At 39.1% G+C, this 13,525-nt stretch overlaps 1 protein-coding gene across 1 annotated transcript; it reads right to left on the bottom strand.

Moving 5' to 3' along the window:
• Positions 1–590: 590 nt before the first annotated feature.
• On the bottom strand, positions 591–3,794 carry fam110c (family with sequence similarity 110 member C). The gene has a single exon (XM_031322590.2). The coding sequence runs from the start codon at positions 3,574–3,576 to the stop codon at positions 2,542–2,544; it is 1,035 nt and encodes a 344-aa protein (XP_031178450.1). The 5' UTR covers positions 3,577–3,794; the 3' UTR covers positions 591–2,541.
• Positions 3,795–13,525: the final 9,731 nt, after the last annotated feature.

Below are 13,525 nucleotides of genomic sequence, written 5' to 3'. Positions count from 1 at the left end.
GGGATTAACTCTAATACATCCATGGATTAACTGTACTAATAAAACTGTTGAAACCCCGCGGCCACGCTGCTGTGAAAGCTCCCCGAACGTCATTTATAAGTCTGATTGTTACCCCTCTCAGTGGCAGCTCCTCCACTCATATCTTTATAACGGAGCTAGCTAACCGCTAACCGGAGCTAACCGCTAATCAGAGCTAATCGTTGCCAACCGAGCCTTGAGTTCTGTGTGCCTGTATCCATTAACTGCATGTATAGACTCAAGCCCGAATAAAACCCTTCATTTTATTAAAATGGCTGTAAAGGTTTTAAACTACAACTCAGAGATGTTTGAATGACAGAAATCAGCGGAAGGTACGGCGTAGCGTTAGCGTGCTAAGTTGATGCTTTCTCTGCAGAGTGCAGACTGATTTGCTCTCGCGAGTCATGTGACCAAATCGCAGCCTTTGCGATTAGGAAATCGCGTTTTAACATATCGCGATATTATCGCAAATGCAGTTAATCGTTAAGCACTAATATATACTATTCATAAAAAATAATTGTATTATATCTATACAGTCAATCCTAGACACATACATTTAAGTAACAGTTTACTTGTGAGAAAAATTGCAACTTTATTCACTGTAGCAATCTTTTGCAGTACTTCCGTATAAAACAGTGTTACACAGGCAGCAGTTAAACAAGTTTTAAGTGGTGGATTAGTAATACTAAAACTTTTACATCATACAAATTCCAATATAAGAAGACATTTACAAGCCTTTAGCAATGCAAGTAGTCTACATTTTCAGTCAATACATTTCTGTAGGTTGAACCACATATGAAACGATAAGTGTCCCTTTTCTAACTAAATTATCAACTGCATTTTAAGAAGTAGCTGGCAGTAAACAAGAGGAGAGGGCATGACATGACTTGTCTTGATGTGAAACAGTCAGCCAGGCTTCTGGAGAAGTGAAAGGCGTGTCAACAACATGGGTGCAACATGGGTGCAGCTGAGTAATGAGTATCTATTAGCATATACTGCACATAAATATTGTTTGTTTCTGAGTGGGTAATTCCACTTCAATAGTCTGTCCGTTGCTTTTCCCCCACTAATGTTACAGCCTCTGATCAGCATAGAAAGTTGGCTAAAAGACAGAAAGAAAGTGGTCAAGAGATAAAGCAGACAGAGATTGGGAGAGAAGCAGAGTTACAGTTACATCGGGTCACTGGATTTAAGCCTATCAGATTATTAGGTACATTCCTCTCACACAGAACTCAGCGAGTAACTGATTCTTTGGTTGGAAAATAACCACAACCTACAAGCCTTTTTGTCTGGCTGTAGTTAAATTTAACAATGCAGTATTATTACTGTTAACAATAAATGCTTGACCACAATTATACATGAAAGGAGCAGATCTCTCTGCTCCTGGTTTGTGTGTGTGTGTGTGTGTGTGTGTGTGTGTGTGTGTGTGTGTGTGTGTGTGTGTGCGCGTGCGTGTGATGGAATGTACACCTTTCACCTGGAGAGGAATGCCGTGTATACACTTATTGGATTGTGATCTTAAGAAGTAGGTTACATAAATTATGATTTAAGGGCACTTTAATGCTAAAGACCCTGGTGACGAATAGGGGTGAGACCGTGTTGAGTCTCGCATTGCCAGACCTATCTCCACAGCGCTGCAGAGGAAGGTCTGGCCCTTCCACACAATATTTCTGAATAGGAGAAAAATTTAGGATTTTTTCCTAAATGCAGTGGTTATTTTGTAATACCAAAAATCCTAAATGTCATCCTAAACTGAGATAAGATAGGATTTCAGATTGTAGTGAGGAACATCATTTATGATAATGAGTATTGGACCCCCTGAAATGTTTCATATGCCATCACATCAGCTTTAAGCCTTTATGCTGGTGCCACTTTCTAAAACCTTTTATAAATGTTTCATAACCAATAGCTTATTAGATGGATAATATACTATATTTGACTTATGTTTTATAGCTTAGTTACAAGCCATTAAAAAGAAACATTTCTGTGTTGAGGTGAATGACGGCAGTGTACCTTGCAGCAGAACTGAACAAAATCAATTTATTAAACAAATTATTAAGCATTTATTAATGGAATAATGACATTTGAGACAACTGCATTATTATCAAATAGAGGGGAAAAACAACAGTCTAAGGATTTGTTTAACAACCTGGCAAACCAAAATGTGTTCTTATGTAGCCTACTCTTCCAGATTTCCTGTATTAAAGTGTGCACATATGCACATTTATTAGACCTTAAAATACAAGTTTAAGATGAAAATTTGAGGACAGCTTTTGTATTTCTATGTGTGTGATGTGGGGCTTTCTGCGCAATTTATGTGGCCCCAATGTGGCAGAGCTAGCTTTATGCAAGTTTTAACAGAGCAAACACGCTAAACCTTTTTTTCTGTGAAGTGTCTGCTGAAATTGGCACACAATGACACAATGACAGCACAGAGACCAGAAGTCAGTCCACAAACAAAAGCCAGGAGTTAGTGTCATCTATACAACAGTCTTACTTAAGCATATGGCCTCTGTCTTAATCTCAATCAAGGTCTCTTAACTTTTTTCCGGTCTCTATAGCATTTCTGCAGCTGTACAGCCATTTGATAATCCTTGCATTGCGCTCAATAACTGACGTCTCTTGACGTATCTTTTCATGTAGCTTGTCTTCCATTAGTCCGTCGCTGTCACCACTGTTCCTGGAGAAGCCGTCGTCTGATGTAGAGATGCTGACACTCCGGATGTTTATCGCAATTTCATCTGAGCGCACCGAGAAGTTGTCCTTCCCAAAAGATTCAATAACCTCACTGCCCAGCCCACAGTACTTGAAAAAAGCATCAAAGTCTGCAAAGTTCTTGGAGTACCTGGAGCTGATGTCGGAGTGAGAACGACTTACTCCTTTGCCAGACCTGCTTTCAAACTCAGGAACCGTTAGGAGCCCAGCAGATTTCTTCACAACACCCGCTGTCATCTTAGATCCAGGATCACTGTATTCTGTGCTATGTTGCTCTGCTACTCCATTCCTCCTCCTCTCTGATTGTGAGCTGCATTCCTTTGCTGTTCCCTCAGGTGTGGTGATTTTGTCCTTGTTGTACTCAGCTTCACACTCCTTATCTGTTGCCTCAGGTAATAAAACATTTTTAGAGCTGAGCAACTTGCGTGTTATAGGATGTTTCCGGTCATTTTCTGATCCTCTCAGTAACTCACATTTCTGTCTGTAAAGCAGAAGCGAGTCTCGTCGATTTTTGGAGCTGGACCGACGTACCTGCCCTGGTAAGCTGTTGATTTGTGCACCACATGTAGCCTCTCTTGAGTTACTCCCTATGACAAGATTCCCACAATGGTTCAAGCTCCGGTTAGAAGACCCAGTGCTACTCACCGAGGCTGATCCAAGACTGATCACTGGCTCCTGAGTTGAGTTGACCACCTGTTGGCTTTTGACATATTTTGGTTTGCTTGCAGCGAGCCTCTCCACAGCACTCATGCGTCCTTTTGTCTCACTCTCCAGTTCCATTTGCTTTCGAAGGTATTCAGGACCCTTCTCCAGGATCTTTGTGGTATCACTGGTTGCCTCCATTGTGGTTTAAGTTAACATTCAATTCAGTTATTTCCAAAGAGTGGGTAATCCTTTAGCATACGGTCTCTCCAGTGTTAGATGTAAAAGATTCCATTCATGCCCGTTCTTTGCCTGAGCACGTATTACAACAGGAGACTTTACCTTGTCTGTTCAAACACACATCGTATTACCCCACCCACCCTGTGCAAGGCTAGTTTAAACGAAACACCAACCTGTTCAAAGTACACCTGATACCATCACAGGTGAGAACAGTGAAAGCTGACACTGCTGCAGTTTTGTTTTTCTCTTTTCCTAGAGGAAATGTGGGCCTTTATCCTTGTTGCTCAATACAGGACAAAATCTTACATGAGCTCCTACCTAGAATACTGGTTTCCGTCAAAGTACTCTCTGTTACCTTTTTTGACTCATTCACCAGAGAAACTGATTCATCCACCAGTCTTGCCGCTCATTACAGTGCAAATGTTGTGCGATAAATGTTTTCCCCCAGCCTATTCAAACTTAACCCTTGTGTTGACTTCGGGTCACATTGACCCGTTTAAAATTTTTGTTTTATATCAGAAAATATGGGACGTAGAAATAAGCACTGAAAATGTGTAGAAGAAAAATTAAAAAATTTAAAACGTTGGAAAAAGAAAAAACAAACTGTGAAAAAAAGGCATCAAAAACGTCGAAAAAAAATGCACAGTCTGTATGATGTATCCCACTGATATTGTTATTGTTAAGGCAGGCAGATTGTAGTCATCTAACTAAAATGAAAGGAGTCTGTCTCTACATCTGAGCACCCAAGGAAGTGAAGTGTTGAGTGCGAGCTCTTGGGATCTACGGGACATATTTATTAGTAGTGCAATATGTTGCAGACCTCTATTAACTGTTACACCGGCGAACAACATGCTGGGTACAGCTCGCTCGTCATCGCTCGCTAAAGTACATTCAAGGTGAAGAAAGAGAGACCGGACATGTTACTTGTAGCAAACATGTATCTCCATCTCCAAAAAGCAAAAAATAGCAAAACATTTAACGTTGTACTTGAAGATTCTGGTTTTGTAGGCCTATTTGCTCAGTAACTGTATCTTACTGGATGAAAAAAAAACACTGCCACTAACTGTATTGTGAGGTGTAATTGGATCCTAACAATTACAGGCTTAAAACAACATCCTAGACCAGGGTTCGAGTAACGTGAGAGCCAGTGGGAGCTTAGTGCTGTGGAAGTCGTCAGTACATTGCCAGCAATCATTATTTTAATTACAAATAATGCATTTGTTTGATGTATTAGCAATCAGTACTATTTGTGGTAACGAGATAAATAGGCTAAAAGAAAAATGTTTTCCAAAACTACGCACCATTCTCTTGTGAATGGAGTAGCATACTATTGTGTAAATGACAGTATTGCTGCACTTCACCACAAAGCCACCAGGTGTGCAGTACAATATTGCGCCACTCTGTTCTAGGCTCTATGCCTGTTAATGAAAGTGCGTGAGCTGCAAACATACTTGAAACCTTATTTGTTTTTATTTATCTCAGCTAACTTTAGTTAATTTAAAGACTCTCCACAAAGCTCAGATTATAACTCGAACCTTGCCCTAGACTACTTGACATTTTTGCAATCAACCAGTATTCATTCCTGGCCTAGCAATACTAATATTAATTGGGTCTAAGCAAACGCACAAGCAGTTCAAAGACAAAAACACTGATAGATTCCAACATTCCCACATGCTTGTTCAACTAACATGTAAATAGTAAATACCATTACATGTAAATCTTTACAATCATTCCCCCGAAAGAACCAAGCAGGCCTGCCTTGTTGCACGATCCAAATGTTCTTCAAAACTTGCCATTTTCAGTGAATAGCTTCCTAGCTCGAAGATTGTTGATTTTTGCAAGGTGAGGGACATCCGTTGGAAGATCCAGCGGCGATGTATGTTCCAGTGATTATCCAGTAAATGAATTGGTGTGGATCCAGACTAACATATAAGTAACCTGAATAAACATACACATTAAAATCACAAGTGATAATGGCAACATACATGTCTAATTTTCTATGTGTGTGAACATTTTTAACGTTCGCTAAAGTGTGGTATCACATAGTGGTACTGATAAAACAAATATGCAACTTGTGTCTAATGGAATATTATGATTGATGATAATCAACCAAAATAAAATACTTTGGCAACAGAATAAGAGGTTGCAGCAACAGAGACACCTTTCAGCACGGCTTGGCTCTACACACCACATGTTGCTGAGTGAGTCAGTGACTACATTTTGGCATCTTTCCACAGCTTTACCACAGGCCCAGCTGAGGGTTTTCAACAGAAAAAAACTTAAGAGGTCCCACAGGCAATGCTGCTCCTGAAACCCAACTAGACCAATGTTACAGGAATGAATGGTCAATCGTGACATTTCCATTCATCTCCTTTCTCCCTTAATGAGCTTAAAAACATGTTCTGACTGTCTCTTTAACAGGACATAGGTACGTGTGACTCAGGGTTTAGATGAGAGAGAGAGAAAGCAGCATGAGCATGGATTTACACAAACTTGAAGACATGTTTTTTATAATATTCACTTCAGACTAGAAACATCTCAAGCACAACACTCACAACACTGTTGAAACCCTGTTGGCTTATGATAGCCGCAAGATCAAGGTTTGAATGCAAAGTAAAGAGGTAACAACTGACTCCCTGTTCTCTGCTTCTTTGTGTTATTGGAAAGATTCACTGAACTAGAATCTGAAACATCTGTTTACAAACTGAACCTTAAAAATATCAGATTACTAGGTTTTTCTTCAAGGCGTTTTTATTGATTTCTCTGAAATCATTTAAGTGGACTCATATTTTGCAATGTTTGTACACAACAATCATACCACATCTGTTTCTTGTGGTGATTGCACTTATTTATTTCCAGTATATGATTTCATTTTGGATTATTCTGGATTGGCTTCCATCCGACTGAGTTGTTCACTTGGGGATTCTGCCGTGTTACTTGTACTTTATCCTTTCTTGACCCAAGCTTCAAATTAATCATGATCTCCTTGAGACAAGTTCACAGATTTTGAGGTGTGGTGTTTAGGCTGAGGCATGCACGATGTGTCAATAAGCAAGTCATTCTTATACAGTGTTTAATCTGGCTTCTTGTCTGAACAATACGAGTCTGTAGCTAGCGACTTTGTGAAGTATTTGGTCATAAAATGTGACCCAATAATGGCAGTAGATGAAAAGGGATGACCAAAAGTTACTACAATTCCCCCCCGAGGGGCACATGAATGTGTGTACCAAATTTCATGTCAATCCATCAAATAGTTGTTAAGACATTTCACTCAAAACCTCAAATGTAAACCTCATGATCGAGGAAAAGTCAGGGTATCACCAAAGTCAGGGTTTTATCCTCTAGGGGACAGTGAGTGTCTGTACAAAATTTTATGGAAATCCATCACGCAGTTGTTTGAGATATTTCACTGAACAACTGACCAATATTACCATCCCTAGAGCAATGTTGCTTGTGTGGCTAATAAAAATGGGCAATCAAAAACAAGCATCTCAAAATGTTAATTTTGTGTCTTTCTGTTGCACAATAATCATCAGTATTCGCATTGAGTTCATGTGCAAACCAAATACATCAAGGTTTTAATAAGCAGTAACGGTTTACATATATAATATATATATATATTCACAAATCTTTTGAAATGTTAGAGTTGAAACTAAGTGCAATGACAGCGTTTGCAATCATTTAGCATGTTGTCGGACTGACTGGTGAAATTAGTTTCTGATTAATTGGACAAAAACATAGAGGGAGCAAACTCTGGGAGGGATGGAGGGGAGCAGAGTAAACATGAACATTGTCACCATTAGTCCCTTTTCCCCTGAGCCCTCTCACCTTTATTTAATTCGTAACTCATGCCGCTAGTTGGAAAAACATATTCTACACTTTAATGTGACACTGCATCATCTGCTAATTGTGTTTTTATTTAGTCATTCACAATAATTGCCATTCATCCTTGAGACGTCAATGAAACTGGCTAACCCAATTAAAAAGGACTTGCAAATTATGAGATATAATTGCTGCAGGCATCTTTTGCTTGCAGTTATTGTTTGACTGTTATGTAAAGTAACTGATAATTGGTAATTATGCATGCAGTGCTAATTACCAGGAATATAATGTCACCTCCCACTCAATTAGTCAGTGTTTATTCATCACAAGCTCATCTTACTGTATTTGAGAAAACAACTGTTTTTTCATGGTACACCAGAGGTTTTTAATTTCCTTTTACTTAATCTTTTCCTTTTGGCCCTGAAGAAAGTAACACACTCTTCTTCCATCTAACACAGTGAGGAGAATACATTTTATTCACAGACTGGAAAACTGACATCAAAAGTTATCGAAATTTAAAGATGCTGTTTTTTTTCTAGGTAGCGGCTGGCATGTAGCGGACAAATAATAGATTCTGCAGACAAAAACTTTGCTTGTGCTCATCAGAATCAATTTATTCACAATTTGCAATATAAACCTTTTTTTCTTTTACTACATTGTTTTGACATGTTTATTTAGGCATTGTCATACTGTATCTTGTATGAAAAAGACTTACAAATAAATACAGAATCACTCACATTGCCTATTTACACATTTCAGCATTCAGTCTATTTACTGATTAATACATTCTGTTGGTTCAGTAAAATAAAATATCAATATCTGCTGCCACACTTCTAGGCTGTCTCATATTACCTCAAAATAAAACCTAGCATGCTGCTACTATTTGTATATGACCATTCAATGCATGAGCTTAATGTTTTTAACTTTTTAGGTGCTTCTATGTTCTGCAATGTATCTACCTAAACATTTTAACAATCTTATACATTATATATAACACATTAGACACATATTATGATCTACCCAAATGTTCCTGGGGCCAAAAATAAAACTCTGATTGAAGTGACTTGAATATTACAGCTTGACGCGGCACCATCTTGTAACAAACACGACCCCGGAAAAAATCCTCAGTTACACACAACCACATCAATATGTTCTTATGATAATTTCCTGGCTACTCTGATATTACACAACATATTTATATAGAAAAATCTAGATAGTTTACTTAAATTACTTTTTTACCAACCAGACAGGAGAAATTAATATGACAGGGCAACTTCGCTTCGGTTTGTTTAGCCTCGCCAACAACATCTCACTGTAAAGACTGTGCTAGCGCGAAGTAAAAGGCTAAAGTGCCCCCTGCTGGCTACAAGGTAGAATGTATTGTGTACATACTGTTAAAAACATGTTGATTATACAAACAGAATACCTAAACACAAATGTGATCACACATTGGTGGGTGTCACATTTTGACATTAACAATGATCAAATGAATGACAGGGGTCGCTCGTAGTGACAAATCCACAGAAAACCATTCAACTCTGAAGTTCCTCTCAGCTCTTTTATGCGATAGAGCGGATTTAGTACTTTATTTCTTTACTGTTTTGGCTCCCTCGTTGTCGTTTTCAGCTGCAACTGGCAGCTGTTTTTAATGAAAAAGCTGTGATAAACCCACTGTATGCTACCTGCCAAGCACAAAACCACAGACAGATGAAGGTAGTGACTAGCTGGTGAACACAGTGGAGCAGCTAAAGAGCCTAACATTTCCCTCATGAGTTAGTGGAGACCAAAACAGAGCTAAAAGGAGGGTGATTATTGGACAGGTGGACAGAAACATGACTGAAGTGAATGCTAAACATTGCTCTGTGTCTCTGTCTTGTTTAATTTCTTAACCCTAATAGGCTAAAAATTAGGCATTAGGCATTGTTGCAGTGTTCATAGCTTTTATTTGTTGCTGGTTGTTTTGTCTAATTGTCTGAGTTTTATCCTCTTTTTTGGCTAATTCTAGTAAGACTATGAGAAAGGTGGTTGTATATTTATAGATATTAATCACTTCAGCACAAGCTACAAATGTTTCATCAAATTAATATATTGTTGGTTGGGACATCACGAGGCACGATGTTGTTTCACCAGCGTACATTGAGATGTTGATGGATTTTATTCTGTAGCCTGAATGTGTTTTTAATTAAAATAGTGACATCATGTAACATTAATATTAATTGCTGCAGCTGCAAAATCTACCCACAGACATAAACACCTTGCAAAGTACTTAAAACTGCCTCTGTCGTAGTTTTCTGCTACAATAGGTGTCTCGAGGACCCCATGTTGCCATGATAACACACACATACGCACACGCACAATTTTGACTGATGCTAATTCTAAATTTTACATAGTTGTGTTCAGCATTCTTTTTCATTCCATTGCATCCTGATTGTCATTATTATTTCTACAATTAATGCCAAAGGTAAAGAGAGACCGTGTGACCTGATGGAAGCATATTGCTTCTGAGGAAGAATGCAAACAGACTCTATTCTCCATCTGAAATGTTTGACTGAAAGAGGTCGCACAGCATCCTTGCCGTACTACTGTTTTGTCAGCCAAGAGTGAACTATTTGGGCTACATTTTGAGAAATGGTCACCGGCTCCTCTCACCAGACAGAGCACAGAGACAGAGACACGCTCCCTCTTTGGCATGATCAATTATTGCTGGGTCCTTCATGATGCAACTCTGGACTCTGCACTTGAACCAATTCCATTAACTGAAAACATGACATCTGCATTGAGAGACTTGAGGGCTGCTCTCACATTAGCACCAGCTTTGGGCTTGCCAGACTATGATCTGCCTATTCAACTGTAGCCTATGTGCAAGAGAAAAACAACTTCTTGGACGTCTTGGTTCAGAAACATGGCTCTCATAACTGCCTGGTGGCTTTCTGGTCCTCTAAGCTGCCTCTTGTAATGCAGGGAATGCCAGCTACGGTTGCAGCAATGGCTATCTTAATTGAGAAATCAGCCCCATTGTTTTAGGCTCCAATTGTCAAGTTTTTGCTCCTCATGCTGGACACTGCCACTAGTCAACACATACGCTGCACGTAGATCTGGTTACAATGCACTATTTATATCCAGGTATAACATTTTGGTTCATAGAGCAACACCTTTACACCCATATACATTGCTTCCATTGATTGATTTGGATGATAAATAAAGTATTTTCGTTTGACTACAATAATAGGACAAAAATTCTAAACCATTTATGAAAAAAAACGCCAGCAATAACAACAGACAGTGATTCCCTGACAACCCTGTGGATATAGTTAGTGACATCAAATGGAAGTGTTTATAGGTAGATGGATAGGTTTTGTAGAAGAACATCTGTAATGTGCATTCATACAAGTCAGATAAAGACAACCAGGTGATGGTTGTGATTGACTATATGTCAAAGCCTACCATGTTTAACCTAATCAAGAAAAGTATATTCTGAATGTCAGTTGCCAGTTATCAATACAATTTATATTTCCTAACACAAAAAGAGAGAAGGGAATTCAAACTTGAACTTCGACTTGGGAGGTTTTGACCGTAATTGTAAGAGTTTAGAAAAGGGTGTGTAAATGTTTTTAGTGTGCTGCAGATGTGCACAGTAAAGGTGGAGGCTGATTGTGAGAGAGAACAAGTCTGCGTGGAATTTGAACTTTGTGTTATTTGATTTTAGTTGGTTTCATTTCGAGGACATAGCCTGCATTCACATTTTTGACCACATAGAGTTGTGAAAACGGCATTAAAAGGTTCTGAGAATGTGGACACACTAATGAGATATTATGGCCAAGCTGCTATTTACTGGGTTTCACAGTCAATGTGGAAACGTTTTCCAATAACAAGTTAATGCTCTCTTAAGAACAGTTAAGACAGCCATTAAAAACATAAAACCATTCTTCTCTCATTATTATGTTGCTTTCTCTACAGATACCATGTCAATAGGTCGTTAGGCAAAGGTGTTCTAGATTTACCCAGAATTAGATCCAGTTCCGGTGCTCTTTGAAACAAGCTGCTGCTGTTTTAAGGCCTATGGCTAATAATTCTGTGCAGTGGCGCCGGCAGCCGTAATCCTGTATGCACTGTGCATAAATTTTTTTTTTTATGTAGTTGTAGTATGTCTGTTATTGTTGTTGTTGGAAGTAAGAGAGCTGTTTTCTGTGAGACATTGTTTCAAATATGTATGTTTTCTCTGCACTGTTCTGAGTGGTTTATTAAACCAGTCAATGCGAGGAATTTAGCTGTTTCTTGTGCAATCGCGGATACATGTGCGTCTAGTGATAGGGCAGGGGTTTGATTTGATTGATGTTTTGGGTTTTTTATTGCTGTGTGTTGGGTGTATGCTTCATTAGACGTTTTTGGACTGGAGTAACTTTGTCATAGTTCTAAGGAACCCCCTTTTTTATTGTGTCCGATAAAGAGTAGGAACCATTGTTGTCATTTACACTGGGGACGCTGGGGACATGTCCCCAAATGGTCGCTTTTGTCGCTATCACTTTTTAAAAGCAAATTTGTTAAAAATGTTGGGAAAAAAAGAACACAGAAACACAGATATGTGGAATATGTTTTGAATGTGCAGAAAGTTATGAACATGAGCAGGAATCTTGCTGAAACACATCTAAGCTATTATTTTACATTTTGAATTGTCACCTGCTGCATGAACATAAATATAGACGTTTCTAGAATGCGGAAAATTAAGTGTTTAACTCTAAAAATGTTGTCGCCATAGATGCTGATGCTGAGGGCAGTACACACTTTAGCAAGGTGGCCATGTGCATCCACTGACAGTGCAGACTCTGTTGGTGTGGTGAACCTACATCAACATCAAACAAGAATTACTGAGCCTCTTTTTCAGTTGGCAATTGGGATTTTTCCATAAATGTGAGGCAAAAGCTCACATTCCAGGCAACAGAGAGAATGTTTTACAACACCCTCTAGTCTGTTGTTAGGAATGTCTTACTCTGTCTAGGTCCAGGATTTTCTCATGACCTTTTTTTTTTACAAACAATGAATTGGAAAATACATGTTATAGATGAGAATGTTCTTAGTATATTAGTACATTTTCTGTTTCAGGACTGAGAACACTACAATAGAATAAAGCTCATTTAGGTATAAAAAAACAAAAACAAAATCAGTCTCCCATTCATTGTCTATTGGCACTTTTCCATCACATGGTACCAGCTCGACTCGCCTCGACTCGCCTTTTTTGGTTTTCCATTACGGAAAAAAGTACCTGGTACCTGCTAACAGGTACTTTCTTTAGTACCTCCTCAGTCGAGGTTCCAAGCGAGCTGAGGCGAGCCGAAAAGGTGACGTGAAAGCGACAGACGGGGTGTCCTGAACAAACCCGCTATTTTTAAACAGTTTAGCCAGCTGTTTTTTTTGCTGCCTCCAGCTTCTTCTGAAATAAAATGTGTCTTCTGGCAACACACAGGTCACGGGAGTTTACTACGGCGCCGCTTGTTTACAGTTCTGCGGATATGAGAGCTTTCGCTGTATCCTAAGTACACACACACATGCTGGCTCGACGCACACACCAGCTGACAGTATACATCAGGCCACATATTACATAGGCTATGGCGAAAGCTCTGCGTGGAGCCTCCACAGAACTGTAAAACAAGCTCAAGTGGCCTGATGTTATACTTGTGCGCTGGTGTGTGCATCGAGCTGGCGACGACCAGCCACGCTGAGGTGGTACTAAAATCTGCAATGGAAAACGGACGCACGGTGTGTCGAGTCGAGGCGAGTAGAGTCGAGGCGAGTCGAGCAGGTACCATGTAATGGAAAAACGCCATTTGGAGCAGCTCCAGATTTTGTACTTGATGACATCACAAGTTTGTTATGGCAACACTTATTTACTTATTCCTTTGTCGCCTTTTGAAGGAGGATTATGACGGTAACAACTTTGTTTCTGGTTTTGAGAGAGACTAGCTCATGTTCACAAATATTGATTGAACTTCTCTAGGCCATAGAAATAACATATTGGATTTTTTTTTAATTTATATTTAGGTTGTATTCCCCTTTAATTTTGGGATTTCTCTAAAATTAAAACACATTTAGC

The sequence above is a fragment of the Sander lucioperca genome, chromosome 19 (assembly GCF_008315115.2).
Source record: "Sander lucioperca isolate FBNREF2018 chromosome 19, SLUC_FBN_1.2, whole genome shotgun sequence".
Taxonomy (NCBI): domain Eukaryota; kingdom Metazoa; phylum Chordata; class Actinopteri; order Perciformes; family Percidae; genus Sander; species Sander lucioperca.
This window is presented reverse-complemented; position numbering and strand designations above follow the sequence as displayed.